A 21431-nucleotide genomic window follows, 5' to 3' on the forward strand; every position below is an offset into this window, starting at 1 on the left:
AAATGATTAGTGGATGTATCCTATGTCTGCTGGTGTTGGAATCACAGCAGGTAAAGCACACAGCCCAAGCTAGAGTGATTAATAAAACAAGAGGAATGACAGCATGTGGGCACATTTTATGATTAGGTGTTCTCTGCTAGAAACTCAGCAGTAAATGGCAGTCACTTGTGTATAATGTGGCACTCTTGTGAAGGTTTTTACAGACTTTGGTAACAAGTGGCGACCACTCTGGTGAAGTGATGGGCAGCAGTGAAGGGAAAGGAGCTGCGTGCAGCCTGGCTTTACACTGTCTGTCCCAGTCAGGTATCATGGTGAAGCTGGGAGGCCTCTTCACTCCGGACAGAGACACTGCCCCACTGAAGCAGGACAGATGCTCAGGCTCTAGCCCTGTGTTTAATGTAGCTGCTGCATGGGGACAGAATGTAGCAAGATAAAAGAGTCTAATATTTCCGCCTCTAATAAGAGTCCCATTATACCCCTGTGCAATAAAAATAATTAAATAGCAATCATGTCTCTATATTCCTCTAGTTTTAGATAATTACAGTGATCTATGGTCCCCTCATGTACTCTCATTACCCCGGCCTGAGCTGAAATAAGACTAGTAAAAATGATACTTCACTCCACATCTATCTTTTCACCTACAATCTCTAAAGGAGACGAGTGTGGTGATAATCTAAAGAAAGATCCAGGGTCTCTGACCCACAAAGCAATATATTTGACCACACACTAAACTTGTTTGGCATTTTATTAGGTACACTTTATTTTACTGATGCAGTTTTAATGCAATAGTCAAAGGAATAAAATTAACCTTTATAAAGGTTATAATGTTCACTTTAATTAAACCAGTTTTAAAAGGTGTTGACCTCGTTATTCGGTCCACCTCCTTTGGACACATGAGGATAGATAAAGTATTAGAAACATAAAGGTTGGATTTACTGCAGGCTGCTCGTACTAGTGAAGCTCAGTGAACCTTCATTACTTTATTATGTAGTTCCTGTGTTCCTCACATGCCTCATTTACAGCTGTGTCTACAAATACTGCAGATGTAGAGCAATTCCAATACAACTTTTTGGCACTTTTAGTCAACATGAAATGTTGTGGATCTATTTGGAGGCAATTGCAAATTCCACTCTTGTGCTTTGACCTTTGACCCTAAACCTGGACTTTGATTATCAATATGAGAAACAGGCAGCTGCTCCAGGTCCTAGGGGGCCAAAGAGTCACTCAGTGTCGGATAATTTTGGTTCACTGAAGACGTGATAGCAAACCATTGTGGACATTTACAATTATTAAGTGTTTAGGGATGCGTGGAAGGCTGAAACCCCCCAAAAAAGCAGTATACCCCAAGAAAAGAACCCCAAAAGAGAAAGTGTATATGGATGGGTAATGACAACCAGTCTTACAAAGATACTGGTTCCTGGACGACCCAAACTCTAGCAGTGATTATCTCCTGTTTTTGTATGCCATGCATCCATCCATCTATCTATCCATCAATATTTTACATTGCCTATTGTTGAGTATTCCATATCTATTGATGATTCGCTCATTAGGCGTGACTATACTGTTTTGAGTTTATATTCAGTGAAATGTATTAACAGTGAACTGAAAGTAAATCCCAACAGTACTAATTATTTACAGATGGTTGAAACAAAGGATAACAAGTGGCTTCTGCTTATCTTCTGTGCAGAGCTGTCCAGAACAAATATTCACCAACTATTACAGACATATAAAAAACATTAATCTAAAATGTGTGGGCTGCTTTACTTACTGTCACAGAGGGTTTGAAAATGTATTGAATGTATTAATAGGAGATCAACTGCAATTATCCTGGACTCTGCTCCGCTTGATCTAGCTGGGTTTACATTTGGATACTGTGCAGTGCTCTGTATGTAATGATTAATGTGAGAAATAGGGATGCACTCATTCATATGGGTATCAATAATGCATAACCAGAAATCCATGTCAAAAGAGATTGAAATTCAATTTTTCCCCCATTCGGTTACAATAATTCAACAATCAGATCAGATTTTATTGTCACAGCAACAACAGATCTCATCTTACATTACTAAAAATGATTCCATGAAGTGAGGAACGTTGGCTTCAAAGGATGGGAGCAGAACGAACCTGTAATTCTTGAATCCAGTTCACAGTACCAAGGTGAAATATAGGAAAGGAGATGAGTTTATAATAGTATATTCAAAAAATGTTGATAATAGAATTTAAGTGGAGAACAAGTGGCTTAGCATAATTGCCCCAATTTGTTGAGAAGCTAGGCATCATCACCTATTATAAACCCACTGCAGCGATAACAAGGGGAAGAGCTCACACATCTGTCCACATTACTGTCTTCATGGACAATCTACTGCTAATTAATTGTCCATCCCATTTGCAAACATTACAGTCCTCACTACTGCGGTGAATTAAACTCCTCATGTTCACATCATCAACGATGCACCTTGAGGACAAAACTCCAAGTAAAAAGCCTTTGCAAACTCTGCAGTTATTTACAGGAAAATCTTTTCACAACCGAATGACTTACCACCATTTACAAGAATGCAGGTGCACAGGGACATACATTTTATAGTAAAGTAGGCTTATATTTACTCATAATTTGGCTGATGCTTTGTATCTCTGCACTCTGTTTCTGGACAGTGGGCTGTAAAACATTTTAAATAACTTGTTTATGTATTCCATGTTGGTTGGAGCTAAGGTGGGCACCAGGTTGCACTGCAGCTGACCTCCAAAGAGTCTCTATAATTCAAACACAGGAACAGTGATCTGCTAATGGCCTCTCACTGCAGATAAAGCATCACATCTTTAATCTCCTCTTTCCATCTCCGCTCAGGTCCGTATGCACAACAACAATCTGTAAACCCCTGGATGACGGCATCGAGTTGGATGAATTGGATTGGTTGGATATTCCATCCCATGGCAGTCTTTTAAGTCAGACTACACATTTTTCTCAGCGAGTTGAGAGGAGCTCAAAGACGGCACGGGAGGTCAGGAAGAGGGAATGGAAAGCAGAGTGAGGGCAAAGACAGGAAATTGGAAAACAGCAGATGCAGGAAAAGATGAAAGGCGGAAATATAGAGAAGTGGAGCCGTGGGTTCTCTGGCAGCAGCATCCCCCTGCCTCCCCTGCCTCCCCTGCTTCCCCTGCCTGGCCGCCTGCTACGCCCGCTACAATCCCATTCTCCACTCCACAGGCTCACAGTGCTGGTTCTGCCTGATAGGATGATTTGCCACTTCATTACTAATTGATATTCGCCGGAGAGAAACACTCATTAGCCCAAGTGCTGAATAGTGCAGCTATTGCACGCTGACATTTTCAGCCTCTCCATAATGACTGTGTTGATGTTGGCGAACGCGTCGCTTCCTAACACAGTGCAAAACACAGGCATTGCGGCAGAGGACTGGGACAGATTACAGTCAGTGAAAAAGGGGGAGAACAGAATCAAACCCTGCCCATAAAAACTGTGTGTTATATCAACTATATTTTGTTATGGTATTTTTCAAGCAACACTACATTTTAGTATAAGATCAAAATGTCTGGTGATGCTTTTATGGCTAGAGAGCTGTGTCCATTCTACACATGCCAATCAGACAGACTGTGATTTCTGGAGTTATTAAACATAGGAAAAGCTCTATATTCTGCTTCTTTACAACTACTTTATGCAAGATTTTATACCATCAAATGATAATAATTTTGCTTCATTATGTATGGTTTATGTATACGTATGAATGAGATACTAAACTGCTGTTCATTTGTCATACATTGCATGTTGGTATATTCAGAGGTATAACAAGCGACACAATCATCAGACTCAAGCTTTTACAGCTTTTAAAAATAAAAGCTCTGTAATTCTGTTTGATGTCAAGCATTACGGCAACAAAATTAATGGTGTGCTTTTACTCTGAAGAAAAAAGTTACCATGACGGAGGTCAGCACCCTCGACACCCGAGAATGTCTTTGTCGGTCCGACCTGGTTAAAAAGAAAATAATCAAAGTTGCTGGGTACTGTAGTTTATCTGAGGATGTAGAAGTTCAACTCTGCAGACTGAAGGCCCAATGCCCTGCCCCCACTGACCACTGACAGAGCACGTATCGCCTCTTTATTCAAATGTTCTTAATACTGAACATATCACATGTCCTAATTGCAAGAAAGTCAACACTGCAGTTCCTCTGGCCATTAGGATTACACATTCCAAGACGGTTATGGGATTGTTACCTAATGTTCTGCTTAAGATATAATGAAATCCAACCCTCAGGAATACAAGTCCTTAAGCTATTCAGAAAGCAACACCCTGAGCCAAATGCACTGGTAGTGTTATTAAAAAAATAAAATCATAACCTCTAACTACAATAACCAACATGACAAAGGCGAACCGACTGCAACTACCCAATCTGCTCTCAATTATTCACAATGCACCTACTGTATAAAGCACAAAGAGCCAATCAAGCCTGGAGATAGAAGTCTGTGTCCAATCAACTGTGAGGACTTGCTTCTCCCATTGGATGCGGTCACACGTCAGTGCCCTTTACACCTCTGGGCTCCTTCTGCTCTTCTGGCAGCCGGCCCTCCGCATGGCTGGAATTATATTGTGTAATTGTTATTGACATATTGTGACTGCGAGAGTGTAAGCAAGAACGTGCCCCTCCCTTCTGTAAAATGAACAGCGTGTGACACGCTGGTGGACTCCAGGATGAGACAGCTCACGTCAAAAGGGCTGTCCGTCACTTCAGGGGCAGAGAGAACAGTCTTTACAGATGTGAAGCTGTTCTTCACCACTGATCAATACTGCTCAGGACATTATTGGCCACAGGATGTGGTAAGAGATCACTCAGCAATAAATATTTCCCCAAACAAAAGGGAAACAACAATGATCTCTTTAAAATCCTTTATATGAGGGGGGGTTCACACACACCTTGTTTGGTCGGAGCCTTTGGAGTGTTTGGTTTATTCTGCACTAAATTAACAGTTGTGACAGGGCCAAATTTTGTCTGACCAAAAGAGGTGGTCTCGGTCTGGATCCAACCACCTTGGTTCAGATCATTTGCAGTGTACTGAAAATTCGGACTTTCGGACTAATTCGAGGAAGTTGAGATAGGGTTAGAAGAAACTAAGAAAGCGGAAGAGGTACAAAATCCTCTCAAACAATCCTGGAAGGACTTTGCTTGCAATCTGAAAGATCTGTTATGTTGGATCAATGAGCACATTCATTTCGCTGGAAGTACAATGATGATATTACAGTGGCAAAAAAATACAGCAAATTAATCTTTTCTTTTTTCAAACAGAGAGACTATTACCTGCCAAACTGACAACTTGTCAAATTATCAGTAGACCTAAGATGACGACAGGATGCAGGTATGTCAAAAAAAAGTTAGTGTGCTGGTTCGAATAACAATTTGAATCCAACTCTTTCACGGTAAAGTGTAGTAATGTGTCAAAGATGAAATTTGGTTTGGACCATGGTCAAGAATTTCAGGTGTGAAGAACTTTTGTTCTCTGACAAATAGCAATTTGTTCAAGTCAAAGGATGACAAACCCACAAGAGAAGTATCACTGACTCTGCTCATTCCTCCAAACTCTATAAAGACACTTCTTTCAGTTCATAGTTTTAGTTTTTACGACTGCATAACTACACTGTTGCGCTCCAGCCTCACCAAGCCTCTTACCACCTGCCTTTCCAGCCGCAGCAGGCCACAGTTTTCAGTGATTTCAGGCTGTGGTAAACTCACTGTCTATTACCTGCTCAAACACAGACAGCTAGCAACCAGCTGGTGAACAAACTGCAGCGTTTAGCATCTTCAAGAAGTTTGAAGGAGACCAATAAAGAAGGACAAGGAATATCATACACCACCATTTCCCAACTAACGTGTTCTGATACATTTTTGTCATGTCAAGATGTAAGGACCATGAATGTATTAAAATTTGGAAAAAGACACAACTCAAACTGAATGCCAATGTTCCACTTAGGCTGCTTGATATGGTAATTGTTTGCTAACACATCATTTTTAAGAGGTGACAATATGTCAGTGTAGTGCAGCACCGGACTTAGTGGCCATAACATAAATAGGGTGATATAACACCCTTGTTTTTCAGAATAGGTATAAATATGTCACTCCAATTAGTGAGAGCTGTCAAAGCACTGAAAAGAAATGGACCAAATTTTTAATTTAAATTCATGTTTTTACATTTCTCAAAATAAAAAAAAAATTATATTCTCATTTTTTGACCAATGAAAACCAAGCCAGGTTTTGTGGCATTAAGTAAAAATGATTAAAATGCCTTAAGATGGTTAAATGTATTTTTATTGTATTGAAAACATTCCCATATCTCCTATACCAATAATTTGAAGCTAATCTATTTTCTAATTTCTAAATTCAATACTATTATTATTATTGTTGACCTTCAAAGCCCAAACAATCTACTACCAAAGCCAGACTTTTACAGCATTTTATAACAAATATCATTTAACATCATTGATCCCTCGGGGGCAGGTCAAAGGTCAGTGTCAGTTACTACACAGTTCCTATGGAGTCTATGGGATGTCATGAACTTCATGAACTATGAAATTCATCCTGTTGGTTTCTAATAGGTCAGCGCATTGAGTGGATGAGAAGCCCTGGGGTGAACAAGACTCATCAACATTATTTCTGAACACTGTGCCATGACTGATCCCTCACACAGTGTACACGACTTTGAGTCTGAGTCAGAGACATCTGTCCTGGATACTGAGGCCAAAAGACCCACACAAACAAACCACTTACACATCTTCAACAAATTCGATGGGGCGTTTCACATTAATAACGAATGAAAACTATTCTTTTTAATGACGAGTGTCACCTAAAAAGATAATTGTACCTTTCATTTCTCCCATGTCCAGGGTCTTGCCCAGCTGCTCCAGCAGGTCTGCCCTGGCAGCATTCTTCTTGTGCTTTTTGCCGTCGTAATGTTGCTGAGCCATGCCGGGGTTGTTGAACCAGGCGTTGCATAGCTGGCAGTAGCGGTCTGAGTCGCGGCGCTGTCGTGGGGACGTCATGGGGGACGTTTCAGGGGAGCTCTTTACAGGACTGGGGGACGCCTCTGAAGAAAAAACAACAAAACAAACTTGGTGGGTTTTCACCATGGTCAAAAGGAGAAGCAGGCGCCTCTGTATCATATCTACAGTATCTGTTGTGGTTTTTAATGTGAAATATGTTTAAATATGCGCAAGGTCCAAAGCAACTACCGGTGTATAAGTATATATAATAATAATTAAATTTTGTTTTTACTAAATGTATTGGGTTTCTAAAAATGTTTCCACCTTGGGCAAGTGGGTTTTGCCGTGCAAGACTTGTACAGGTCCAACAGCATTTTAGTGTTTAATCCATCTGCGGACACCCGAGACAACTAACAAAGTCAAGTAAAGGCCACCTGGTAACAGTGTAACCAGTTAATGTACGGCCACCATTATGGAAAACTTTTACTGTATATACTGCATATTTAAATAGACATTTGAATCATACTTTTAATAACTCTTGCACAGGGTTCATCAAACCCCAGCTATACCATTCTTAAGCCTTCTTTGTTGATTTCTCTATACTGTTCATACTGTTCATACTGTTTGGGGAAATGGATGAATGTTTGTACATTTTGCCATAGTCTGGTACGCCTAAAGTCATATTCCTGAGCTAGATATAATTTATATGATTTAATATTGCTCGAACAACATGAAGGCTCCCTGACAGTGAAGCCCAAGCATCTCGACCGTCCCCCTGCTGACTGTCTGCCGTATTTATCATAAACCCCTCCTCCTCCAGGTTAGTGGATGGGAAATGGATCTTACTATAGTTCTTTGGTTACTGAATGCTTGGTTTGTTAATTGATGCTTTAAAAATGGGTTGAAACATAATGGCTAACTGTTGAGACTGACTCGAGCTGGGTTGAGCTATAACAATGACTCTATCTGCTCAATAGTATTTGTATCCTGGATATCGTGCCTTCATTTCTGGATAGTGGGAGTTATTGGAGATATGGCGTCCATGTTTTTATACAGTCTATGGTTTGGATTAATTTGTTTGCTTTCACCACCACTACTTGCTTCTGGGAATAACAAACAAGAAATAACAAATTTATCAAATCACCTCATTGATATGTTTTGCTAATTGAGATATATAATGATAGTGTTTGATTAATTCAGATTAAGGTTGTGGTATCTTGAATCAGTTTTTTGGCTCCTGACAGATTTTTGTTTTCTGTGTGTGTTTTCTCTAGCTTCTTAGATGGTAAAGGATGCAGAATCCTGGGCTGCTATATCATTCTGACAATGTTTACTGTATTTCACCTTGTTATTTCACATATCATGGCAGTTCGCTGTTATGTATGTAACAGTAATCAAATAAAAGGAGAAAAAGAGCCTGTTTTTAAATGTTTTTTTTCGAAGCTACAATATCTTTGCAGCGTTTTGTAAAACAACAAGAACGCAGACCTCTTTAACGCCATGTCAACACAGGCTGGAAACACAAGTTGGCTTTTTAAAGTGGAGATTTGTAGCCAGCAGACAGAGATCAATGTGAGGACTTTAATGAGCGCTGATCAGCAGAAATGTAACAATGACTGCAGTCTCGCTCATGCGGCCCTCACAATAACAAGCTGTTATCTCCATTAAATGCATGAAGAGGAAAACCTAAATCCTACTTGGCAAACGGAATAAAGAGCCAGCTCTTCTTGCGTCTGCCCACTTGTGTCTTCATGCATGGATGAAGGCATTAACCCTGAACGAGCGCAGTGTAGCGCTGGGGCGCCCCCCCGACACAGAGCGGCACTATCGACTTAATCAGTTTTACCACTCCAGTGCTCGGCCCACCCCGAGTCAACATTTAGTGTTCTCCCATTATGTTCCATTAAACCAGTCAACATTTCAAAATGGCAACTCCAGTGAGGATGTACAGAACCGCAACTGTCAGCATTTTGCTCTGAGGTTGGAGTTCTCCGCTCTTGAGCCAAAGCCACAGCAGAGTTTACATTTGCATCCCATCTTTACATTCAGCAGTTGACTGATGCTCAAATCCGCAGACTCTGGCTCTTATGGAGGATTTGAAACTATGACTTTGAGGTCGTAGGCTGACCTCGCCAACTAATGGGCCAATGTAAACTGTCAGACTTAATTAAATCCCTGTAGTTGCCTTTGTGAGGAGGTCAGAGGTCAGCTTCGAATTCAGCAGCCCTGGAGCTGTACTAGCTTTAATGCCTTGCTCAAATGAAAATAGCTGTTCGAAGGAGGGCTTTGCAGGCACAATGCATCCGGTAAGGGATCCCAAGGACTCCAACTAGCCTAGGCACTAAGCTTCAGATTAAAAGAGCCTCGGATACAGTAGGAGAGCCTCTCGCTCGCTGCTCGTCAGCCGCTTTAAATAAATGGAGAACTAATCGGGTAATGCTGCATCAAAGCTGTAGAGACACCTCTGGCATATGAGACATATACTATAACCTGAAAGCACAGCTCTCGCTCTTGATGATAATATTCATGCAATTACCAGGGAGCACAGACAGGAATGAAAAACTTTTGAAGGAAGAATTAAGAGGCTGTGGGAAACTTAAAAGTTGAGAAATATGTATTGTTTGTGGAGATGACAAACAAGTCACAATAAAAGGAAAGGAATGTTGTGATTCAAGGGCAATTAGATGAATCTACACTTTTCATATCCAAGCTTCAAACAACTTTTCAGCTCCAAACTTCGATCAGGGGTTTCATTATTATTATTATTAGGGCTCCTGGTACTGCAGCTAATGGATCTCTTTTGAGATTATTAATAATAATATTACAGATTACTTTTGAACCCCAAGAGCTAGAAACATATTTTCTTTCAGGATGCTCTTAATGATTAAACATCAGGAAAAAGTCTGGGCTGAGTGTTACACAAGTTATTACAATTCATATTGTTTTACTCTATTGTTGGATTATACATGTCTCAAACCAGGTCAGTCCATTTCACATACATTTTTTGGTTCAGGTTTATAGAAGTCGTTTTATTACAGTCACAATTTAGAATATGAAGATGAAATGTAAAACATTTTAAACCATTCTTAAATTGAGGATGTGGTGAAATTATAATTTTTTCCGCATGGAATGTACTTTAAAAACTAAAACTAACTCGCCAAATGTGCGAAAAGAGAAAATTCCTTCCGCCGTTAATCAGTCATGACTGAGATTAAAACTTCCACTTCAGAAAGTCTCTTTGGCCTTTGTTAAATTTTAGTTCATGCGCCTCATTGAGGTGATGGCATATATTACTCTGAATAAATGTCCTGACAAGACTGGCATCACGTTATTGGGTCTGTGTTGTGACTGGTCAGTGCATCAGATAAAGGTATTATTGAGCTGTTGCCAGATTACTGCAGTGTTCGATGAAGAAGCTGTAAACACTATCAATCTTACACCAACAACTTAATCACCTTTGTCAGTAGTGGATAATTGTGATATTCACAGCGTCCCCTGCACTCATCCAAATAGTTCCTCTCCATGACATCGGTAACTACATTTGTGCCATTTTCAGCATCTGTCAAAAATGCACTGCTTTCCGGCGCTCGGCTTCTCACATTGAAATTGATTCACACTGACATTAGCAGTTTTAATTCAATTTGAGCGATACAAGAGAAAAATGGTTGTTTGGAGGGACTGTCTCAAAAGTTCCCTCACAAAGCAGATAATTAAAGTGTCCTTTCCTAGACACAGGGGTCCCATCTCCTGCAAGAGACCATTTGAGATTCCAATATGCAAGAGGTGGCTAGAATACAAATCACAGGAGTGAAATTTGCAACAATAAAAAACAAGTCACTTAACGACCATTTCAGCTAAGGGTGCAGGTAGATGATAAAAGGGTACTATACTGATTTCACATTGCGATTCTGTTGGACTCATAAAAGAACCAGAGGTAGCCACAGTTTGTCCTTCCTTGTCAAAACCTGGCACGTATACATACCTGCAATGCAAGTCAACCACATACACTGGGGCACAGCTGCTCTGTAGCCTCGAGCCTCAAGCCTCAAGCAGAGGAGGCCACAGCTGCCTGGAAATCTCATTTCTTTCTCCACACCCCCAGATTATTTTTCAAACTTTAGTTTGAAGTCCTCATGTTTGTGGCACAACATGTTCTAGCTTCCTTTTTTGTTTTGCCTTCACTAACTCCTAAGGGAAATATCTAGCTCCCCAGCTACTTGCTACGTGTGTTGGCTCAGTAAGAAAGTCTGGGGGCAGATTTATAGTGGACATTGAGTTCAGAGGTTTACGGAACACAGAACCCTCAGTCTCCAGAATCAAAGCACGGCACTTTGTTTGCCCGCTATCCAACTCAACCACAGTAGTACTCTCATATTATAAACACGTATACATTAAACATTGATTTTTGGAGAATGTATCTTGTGTGAAAGATGCCCACAAGCTAGAGGAAATGAGAAGAAAAGGAAAGGAAACAATTGTATGCAAAGACTCAGGGATTAAAGGGGCATAAACACAAGACCTAAGCAAAGATCATTTATCATCATCAGTGCATCCTATCTTCTGCATCCTCCTCCAGTGAACTTACTTACTTGCTTTTACAACTGTTCAGCCCACTACTGACTTTACGTTCCGTGCAAGGCAGCAGACTCCTGTTATTACATGATGGCTCTCCAGTCTCAATGATAACCCAGCAGGCAAATGAAGGAACAAAACCATTTCCTCCCATTTAGTGCATCATTAGTGCCATATACTGTTTAATTCCCCTCTGTGCTCTGATTGAGGGCTCTGCTCATCGCCGTGGCCAGGAGGCAGATGGTGTCAGCTCAGTGCGGTAAACTTGGTGAAAAGACCAATTCTCTTTCCTATATATTATAGGTCTGAGCCTGTGTGCCTGTTTTTGCACTGAGATGAATTCAGGAGCTTTGGACACACAGTGCTAACCATCAAGAACACACCAAAAAACCTTCTGAGAGGATTGCAGCGTTTTCCTGCAGCCTTAAAATTTTTCTGACATTCATGTCTGAGAGGAACATTTTTGAGGGGAATCATCGGTACACCAGGGAATGAATCATCCCAGCCTCATGCTCTGGATTTATCATCATCAAGTCAAGACGACAGTACACATGCCACATTTGATAATGGCAGCCTTGTAGGTGGTTAGTCAGAGGACACACAAGTATCCAAACACACACTGCAGTGTGTTATTGGTCTGCCTGTCTGACCCAATGTGAGGATTGTGGGGTTCTGTGTGTTGGTTTGGATTGGGAGGAGAGACAGGGGCAGTCCAGCAGAGAGGCTTACGATGCTGCAGCTATAGTCAGCTGGGTTTCAGGTGAAAGTTATAGAAGCTTTAATGTTACATCTTCGCATTCGTACATCACTGTTTGATATCCTCCTGAGTAAAAGTACAGGTGACATGTTTCAAGTTAAAAGGATTCATCTTCTGGACACAATGAATGTCTGTTCCAATTGTAGTTGTTCTACTTTTTGTTGTTGTTGAGATTTCACTGAAAAGAGGAAACATTCAGGTGATCAAAATTAGTAGGATTCACCCATAAGGAAAACTAAATGTAAGAATCTAATTTCCTTAGAGCTGTGGGCTAACAAAACAACACAATCACACATGTACATTGCGCATGAGGACCCACGCCCCCAATTTGAATCTACTGAAAAGGTAACATGACTTCACGGTGATATTGTTTCGGTACACACAAATAGGCAGATTTTTCTTTTACTTTTGCTTTTCTTTTCTCTCTTTAACAGTGGCCAACAAGTAAATCACAGAAATTGTTGTATTGATGAGTTTATAGACTACTTAGTAAATGCATGAGGAGGCTATAGAACGGACCACCTTGGGAACAAGAGAAACAGAAGCTGACTAAAATAAATCATGCGTGTGGTATGTGCGTGGTTTGTCTCCACACTGATATATTCACATCCTTGGAGTACTTAGAATTAAGAGTGATTCAGATGCCTTTTCTGGTTCTGCTGCAAACATTTTGCATGGCAGTAATTACTCATATTCACATCTTAGTGTTTGTCTCAACAGAGAGACAGGGCTGTTTTTTGTTTTATGAAAAGCTTAAATTCTAAAATGCAGCGTTACATAAATGGTCTTGTTCAAATTCACATTCCAATGCAAATCTCTGTTCTAAACTATAGAAAATGTGTTTCTTGGTTCTTTATTTTGGCAGAGGAGTTAAAACCAATAGGAGATGTGAGGGTTTTGATGCAGCAACACAGCAGTAAACACTTTGAGATTGCTTGGACTTGATGTTGTTCTGTGTAGATTTTGTGTGGGTTTGTCGGCTGTCAGTTTAAAGCTCATTATAATTTATTTATTCAGCTCTTTTATTTGCTCCGTTTTATGCTCCAGTAGGCAGTTTGATGGAGATTCTGTTCATCGTTCACCAGCCAAGTTAATAACAGAAAACTGAAAATCCATTGAACATCAAATCTGCAGTGTGGAAAAACAAAAAGTTTACTTTCATCTCCTCAGATCTCCTGCAAGAAAAACAGTGTTCCATGTTCGCCCGCAGGCCTTTCTAGCTCTGAGATATGTTTAATGGGCAAATCCCCTCCTTGCATGGAATCTGTATGCAGACAGAGGAACAGTGCTAAGTAGACCTACTTAGCGTGAACAGAGTTATAAATCTGAGGAGATTCAGCATCTGTGAGAAAAGGAGATCAAAGTGTTCTGAATCCATGCAGCTTTCTCTCCACTACAATGTCGCTCCAGTTTGGGCTTTTTACAAACCACAAACCTTAACAACTGAGGGAAACATACATTTCCTCCATTAGCCCCCTTTAACCGATATCATGCTATATCGCCATGAGGAGGAGTGACCTTACCGTCTTTGCTTGTTTACAATGAACCAAACAAAACTGCCGCAATGCTGCTTTAACATGTATTATGCATGTCTGGAAAAACAGTAGCACTTTGCATCTCTATTGGTTGAGAAAACTTTACAGCAGAAATGCATTTATCCCTCAGGACGAAGCTTTCATGTGAGGAACTGTTGGATAATTATCAGGCTGCTGCCAGCTCAACAAATAGTCCCTGTTATTGAACGAGAAATAAAAGGGTGGTAAATATTTGGTAAAACTTTATTGTGAGAAGATTAAATCTGGTAATTGAAATCAATCAGTACATCAGTGCTGAGTAATACATTGCCTGTTAAAGCTGCTTTAGTCAGATCGCATTGCCCATAATGTTCTCCATCTTTGTTAGTGCGTTAGCATAGTGCAAGATGCTAATAAGTACTAAACACAAACTCCAGTCAAGGATAACAGCTATTTCATCAGTCTTGCAGTCATAAACCAAAGTAATGGGCGTAGTAAAATGTTGTTCTAATGATTGTAAGTTGAAGTACACACTAAAGTAACACCAACACTCGTGTGATATGCTAGAGATTGCTCTTTGAAAAGGGATGACATCATGTGCCACTGAACTGCATTGGGGCTTTCGGTGCTTCACTTAAACACTTACATCGGATCTAAATGTCTCAAGTAGCGATGGAGGCAGCAGCCAATGAAATTTTGTCCAAGCAAAAATTAAAGCACAAGCTTTAGTCATTCAAATCATGTTAATTCAAATACAAGACCTGTCTGATAAAGACTAAATTGCATGTCCACTACCTGTATATGAAGGAAAAGGCAGACATGGCATTTGAGGCGGAGCAACATGGCTGAAAAACAATAGTTTGCCCTATGGAGGTTGGCTGCAGGGTTTTCCTTGCAACATCCACCATCAGGTTGCTCAGCAGTCTAGGGATCCATGGACAAGCCCTGCACAGGAAATCAGAAGGATCAACCTGCTGTGGGCCTGCCTTGGAAATTATGTTCCTAGAATCCGCTTTTAGCCACTAACACCTGCTAACATCTACTGGTAGTTGGTTACCTAAAATGTGCATAAGACCTTCAAACGTACAAGGGATATTCAACATCTAGTCCTATCTTCAAAAAAAACGTGAAAGCCCTCTTGACTTCTCACAATAAAAAAAATAAAGAAGCAAGCGCAAAACATTTATCAGAAAAACAATTAATAAACTCTTAAACCCTGATTCTTCTGCCCCGTAAAAGTTAATCTCCATAGTCATTTTCTGCAATTTTCTCTTTTCGAACCAATTAAAACTGTGTCTCACATGCGTTTTTCTTCCAGCCCTCTTGACATCATACCCACCTAACTCTCTGAAATTAAGAAATTTGTACTTTTGGCCTCAGCCTTCTTAAAATTATTAATTGCTCTCTTTCTTCTGGCTTTGTCCCTGATCAGTTTAAGAAATCCAGCATTCAGGTTTTACTGAAAAAGACAAATCTTGATCATTTCAAAACCCCTGTTCATATCCCAAAATCTTGAAAATGTGATATAAATCCAACTTTTAGCTTTTTGCTACAATAATAACATTTCACACCATCAATCATAACATTCTCATCCATAGACTAAAACAGTGTGTTGGTATTTCAACACAATGCCCTTATATGGTTTGAATCTTATCTCAGAGAGAGCATTTTCTGTTTCCATTGGAAACCATGTCTCATCCACGGCTCCACTGATGTGTGGGAGGCCACAAGGTTCTATTGTTGGTCACTTCTTATTTTCCCTGTCCATGCTGCCATTAGGGAAATGTCATTTAACTTCAATCAGCTAAATTCAAACAAAACAGTCATTTGCCTGCGAGTTGATCTGAACAGAAGGTAATTATTTCCACCATTTCTCAGTCCCCTGGTAACCAAACTAAAAACAACAGCTTAAAATGTTGGTTTCGCATTCGATTACCAACTGAATTACAAAACACATGTCAATGATTTCATTGAATCCTTACTACTCCCACCCGTCTGGACTATTGCAATGCACTTTAAACATGCCTTAGTCAAACCTCAGTAACACGTTTGCAGCTTGTTAAAAATGATGCTGCTCGTAATTTAACTAAAGCGAACCATAGGTCTCATATCATGCCAATCCTTATATCCCTTCACTGGTTGCCAGTTAAATTCAGGATTGATTCTAAGATTTGTTTAATTACTATCAAAGCTCAAAATGGTCCGGCCCCGACTTTCATTTCGCAGCTCTTGACTGCCTATAATCCCCATCGCAACTGGGATCGGCCAGCTGTCCCTGGGTCAAGGCTGGCAGTGGCTGAAGGTCGGTAGTTCGATCCCCATGTCTTCCCCATCTGCATCACGAAGTGTCCTTGGGCAAGGGGCTGAACCCCGAATTGCCCCTCATAGAACAACAAAGTGCCGCTAATAGATGCACTGTATGAATGTGTGTGTGAAGGGGTGAATGTAAAACTGACTAGAAAAGCGTTATATAAATACAAAACCATTTACCATTTAACATTTACACAAGGTGACCGGGCTTTCTCCTTCAGAGCCCAGAGGCTCTGGAAGTCCCTGCCAACTCACCACCTGTGTATAAATCACTGCTGAAAACATATTTTTAGAGGGAAACATTTTGAACAAGGGATTTGTAACTCTGCTGCTACTATGTTGTTTCAATTGAATGTGTTCCTTTTTATCTTACTTTAATGATAACGCCAAGTGACAACTAAAGATTATCATTTTCATGGTAAAAACCAGTCTCACCCACCTCCTCTCGACCCCATTTTTCTCCACTCACCCAAACCAGTCGAGGCAGATGTCCGCCCACATTGAGTCTGGTTCTGCTGAAGGTTTCTTCAGGTTAATGAGAGTTTTTTCTCATCATAGCCGGCAATGTGCTGCTCATTGTGGTAACTATTGGGTTTCTCAATACATTTTAGGGTCTTGACCTTAATATATTTAGGCACATGAAATTTAATTGAAAAATGTATATTTGTAATTATTTTTTATAATTGCCTTGTATTTTGTAAAAACATTTTTTAGATAAAGGCTATACAAATAAAGTTATTATTATTATAAATGTCAGAAGTAGCCTGAAGAGAGGAAGCTCAGGCAGTTTGTGAGACTGGGTTCATCAAGTTTTTTTTACTTCCCTTTAGAATTGCATTGGACAGCTAGCATGTGTCATGTTATAATTAAAACTAACCAAGTTTTGTGTCCCAAGCAGGAAACTATAATTGGTTCTTTTTATTGTGATTGTGAGGATACTAGACCCAACAAATCAGTCACATTAGCTGGGTCATAAACATAATGCTGCATGTGCTTGTCAACAGGGAGACATTGTGGTCTGCCCAGGTTCAGAATAAAAAAACAGAATGCCTGCTGAGTTCAGGCTTGGCTAAGCCATGTTTAGACAGGACATTGTGACCCGAGTCACAATCGCCAGGCACACATCCTCAAATGTTAAAGCAACACGTCTATGTGAGTGCTCCGGCTCCAGCGCTTTGATGATAATGATAATATTGTAAAAGCACTAAGTTGTTTGCTGGGTTCAATACATTTGTTTTGTAAATGTATTAAAATATAAATTAGTATAGATTATGAGGCATCAAGTGAGGAGGTTTGAGACAAAGCATGAACCTAAAAGGGAAAATGTGTAAATATATAGGGCTCTAGATGTTACTGCTGTGATACTTCAACTGTTCTTTGTTAACAGGTTGAAACATTAAGCGTGGGATAATAATCCTATTTAAATGCAAACAAAGAGAATTGATCATATTACCATACGAACACCCAGATTTCTTCAAATTAATTCCCAGTATATCCGCACAGGGAAAATACTGTATGTCCCAACAGTATCTGCAGTTGTTAAAGGGAGTGACATTTATAGCAGCTATTGTGCTCGCAGCCCAGACAATTGGAAATAGGCCAGGATGTGGAAATACTGCTTAGAGAAAGAACATAAAGACAAATGAAAATACATGAGGCTGCTATTATATCAAACACTAATGACAAATGAACGTTCATTCAGCCTGCCTGAGCTCCAAAATAGAAACTGAATTAGAATTGCAACACATTGCAACAGCAGCAGTCAATACTTCACTAAAAAATCCATATAGATGAGCATGTGCTATATGGGTCAGTGAAAATGCTCACATTAACACAACAGTGGCTGAGTAAAAGGGCAAAGAGGAGGTATTCTTTAGCGTATAGAGGTTGTGTGTTATACTGTGCCTGTGGGGAAAACATTAAATTAATTCAGTCAGATTAAACAATCAAATATTTAAATAAAATTCAGAACCACAGCTTACGCAGGGCTTTTCATCACTATGATTATGCTTCTTTTGAATGGTTTATGCATCCAAAAGGAGGACACACACCATCTGTTCAAAGGGGATACATGAGATGCTGTAAAGTCTCATTAGTGTTTATTGAGGCTTTTTAACACCACCTGCATGGATCTTGTTTTGGGGGAGTGAGGGAAAAACAAAAGCTTGACAAGCTAGTTTTTGCAACTGTATACCAGCGCCTAACAATAACAACAATGGGTCCCGAGAGGCAGACGCATGAACAGAGGAACTGACCCATGTCGCTTATGTTACTTATGTAGAAATCAATAGCCCGGGCCTCCCTGTACCCTGGATTTATCTTCCTGACATGTTCTATTTGTGACACATCTCAGTGTCTGTACAATACAAGTAGTTTCAATGACTGTTTCAGAGGATACAACAAGCGAGCTCTGGGCAGCAGCTCTTTGTTTCAACAGGAATATGAGTCATACACAGACTGAACCTTGTATTGACAAACTCAGTCTTTGCCCCTTTATGAATCCTTTGAAAAAATATGTGCAAGTGTCCATATGCAATAATCCATTGAAGTAATATATGCTGATATATGAGTGTTTTCTGTGATCTATATTGCATATTCAGGCATTTATACAGTACTCCATGAGAAGGACCAAATAATTAAAACTTTGCAATCTAAATCGTCTATGTTAAAGTTCCTGAGTCTATCACACAAATAGCTGAATATCAGCAGCAGCAGTCCAAAGATGTGAGAATATTTTTCTTCTAATGTGTTTGTCAGGTGGGGAGGAGGCTCCTCGGTGTCCCAGGGGTCTTCTGCGTTGTCAGTGCGATTGATGGCTGTGTCACCTCCTCTTTTAGTTGGGATGGAGCTGCCTCCCTTCTGGGCCACTGGCCACAGATGGCATGCTTAATGGCTGTGTCTGTCACTGACATGTGGCAAAGAGAGCAAATAGCAAAGAGCACTCTCTGAGAGCTGCATCATGACACAGCAATCACACATGTTAGAGAACAAATCATAAAACCAATCCATGTAGAATGTCTTAAAACTTTGAAACGGTTTGGTCTATTCACATTATAACCATCAGCTTGGAGCAAAACATTACTCCTGGTTACTTCATGGCTATAGAAAAAATGCTAGATTTTTTTCATGCACTGTATTTCTATATACTTGAAAATTATGTCTGTCTTTGAGCATCTTTTACTCTTCTTAGCAATCATAACAAACTCTTTTAAACATTTATGTAGAGCCTAAATTCAAACTTATATCAGTCTTTTATCCATACGATTCACTGTTTAGTTTTTTTCTATTCATGCTTTTTTCTTACGGCTCTGAACCTGAACCTCTAAATTTCATTGTCACTGTAAGTTCAGTTCAGTTTCTATTGGATGCTTTGGATTACACAATTGAAACAAATGGTAACAGCAGAGTTGTATAAATCCTTAAAAAATGTTAGTAAAAAAGAGTGACAAAGAGTTTAGGGTTCCCCACTCTCGACAATCAAAATTCTATATTTGTTTTCTTCAATAATTCAAGCAAATTGATATACTTCGAACCTCATCTCCTAAAAACTGCTTTAAAAATTTGGCAAGATGTCTATTTTCATACATAGGAAGAAAGTCAAAATGAAGTGCAGAGGAGTATTAATTTGGGAGATAATGTGAAAATGAGTTTGCCCTTGAGTAGTGTAAATATCAATTGACTCTGATTACCTCTGAGAAAAAATTAAAACCTAGACTCTGTTTCGATCACGCCTGGAAAAATTAAATATTTCAACCAGCCAAGAGAGAACAGAAAGAGATCGATTCAGAACCCCTAGAATAAAAAGTCAGAGGGTGTACTCCTGGGTTGTAAACGTAGCACGGGAAGCAGAAGCGGCGAGATGTTGCAGCGCCACTTGGTCAACGTTTGTGAATATTATATCGCTGACTTGGGAGATCAAGAGAAGTTTCTCAATGTTTTCGGCTGATATGAATCCAAATCCAATATAGTAATTTCATGTATACTGTACAATAGAAAGAAAATGTAATGTAATGGCTTTAACAGTGCAAAATATTGTTTGTATTGCCTCTGTACTTCTTCTGTCCCACTTTCTATGCCTAAATGCCATTCTGATGCTGCTGCACGAAAAGGAATTACCCTATTCTTATTTTCAGCCAGAAGGTTCAAGAACTGATCCAACAAACACTAACTGAAAAACAAGAGGCTTGCTTGCCAATCGACTGATTCAATCCCAACACATTAGAGGGAAGAAAGGCTGCAGTGGCTGAGGGAGTACTAATGCTGGATGAATTCAGGATGGTCTCACAATGGGAGCCTTCAGATAATACCCCTATAAAAATGCAGCGCTTATAAGTCAACAGAAATCTTCAAATTCATTAAAAGAAAAGCAGCGGTATGGGATCTATAGGAGCTCAAAGTAAAACCCAGTGAATATAAACGACCCGGTCAACTGAAGTGCAAACAAGCCACAGTTAAACAAAGCGCAGGGCTTATCTATTCCCAGCCCCAATGTGGACTCAGGTGCCGGACTCCAGCACAATCTGGAAATATAATGTTTGCTGTGTTTTTCCCTCAGTGTCTCCTCTTGCAACCTTCCAATATTATTCTCACTACAGAAGATTTGTTCGAGTTTCAAGTTGAGCAGCTGTCAGCGGAACACAGCGGCAGAAGACTTCAATCACCCCGAGGTAAAGCACAGTTGGTGATTAAACTGAAGTAGCTCACACATCAACGCACAGGAAATCATGAAAAACCAGCCAACCACACCAGCTTGTCTGGCAGCTCTTAATAAGTTGTAACTGTCCTCATAAAATCAGAAACCAACAGACTGCCACTCTACAATGCTAGAAGCTTTGCGACTGTACATCTCAGTTCAACAGCATGGCACCATTAGTTAAAATCATAATTTTCTGAATATCTATATTATTATCAGCTATACTATTGTAACCACAGATTTTTGACTAATACAAGCTAACAGACATAACGGTGTTATATAGTTTGGTTATCAGCCAGAAGTCCAAGTGATATAGAAAAAGTTGTGTTTACCACAACCGCTAAATGTCGAGGCAGCCACAATCATTTAGTGTCACATAATGGTTACCACTGAGCAACTATGATTTCACTTTCTGACGTACTGTGGTTTTTTTTAGAGATGAGGAAGAGTACAAAGGTGAAAATCACCACAACATGGTCCAATTCACTAACCCTAACCATTCACAATGGTTTATCGGATGTGTAAATGGTCTGTATTTATATAACGCTTTTCTAGTCTTGTTGACAACTCAAAGCGCTCTACAGTACAGTACTTTACAGTTT

General features: G+C 39.9%; 1 protein-coding gene across 1 annotated transcript in view; it reads right to left on the reverse strand.

Annotated features, from left to right (window-relative positions):
* The window catches only part of zmat4a (zinc finger, matrin-type 4a), a 109989-nt gene that overhangs the window by 10548 nt on the left and 78010 nt on the right, over positions 1–21431 (reverse strand). The window contains exon 5 of the mRNA XM_061071962.1: positions 6866–7087. Coding sequence (XP_060927945.1) covers positions 6866–7087 — 222 coding nt within the window. The remainder of the gene's footprint in view (positions 1–6865; positions 7088–21431) is intronic.

The sequence above is a fragment of the Limanda limanda genome, chromosome 5 (genome assembly GCF_963576545.1).
Source record: "Limanda limanda chromosome 5, fLimLim1.1, whole genome shotgun sequence".
NCBI lineage: Eukaryota > Metazoa > Chordata > Actinopteri > Pleuronectiformes > Pleuronectidae > Limanda > Limanda limanda.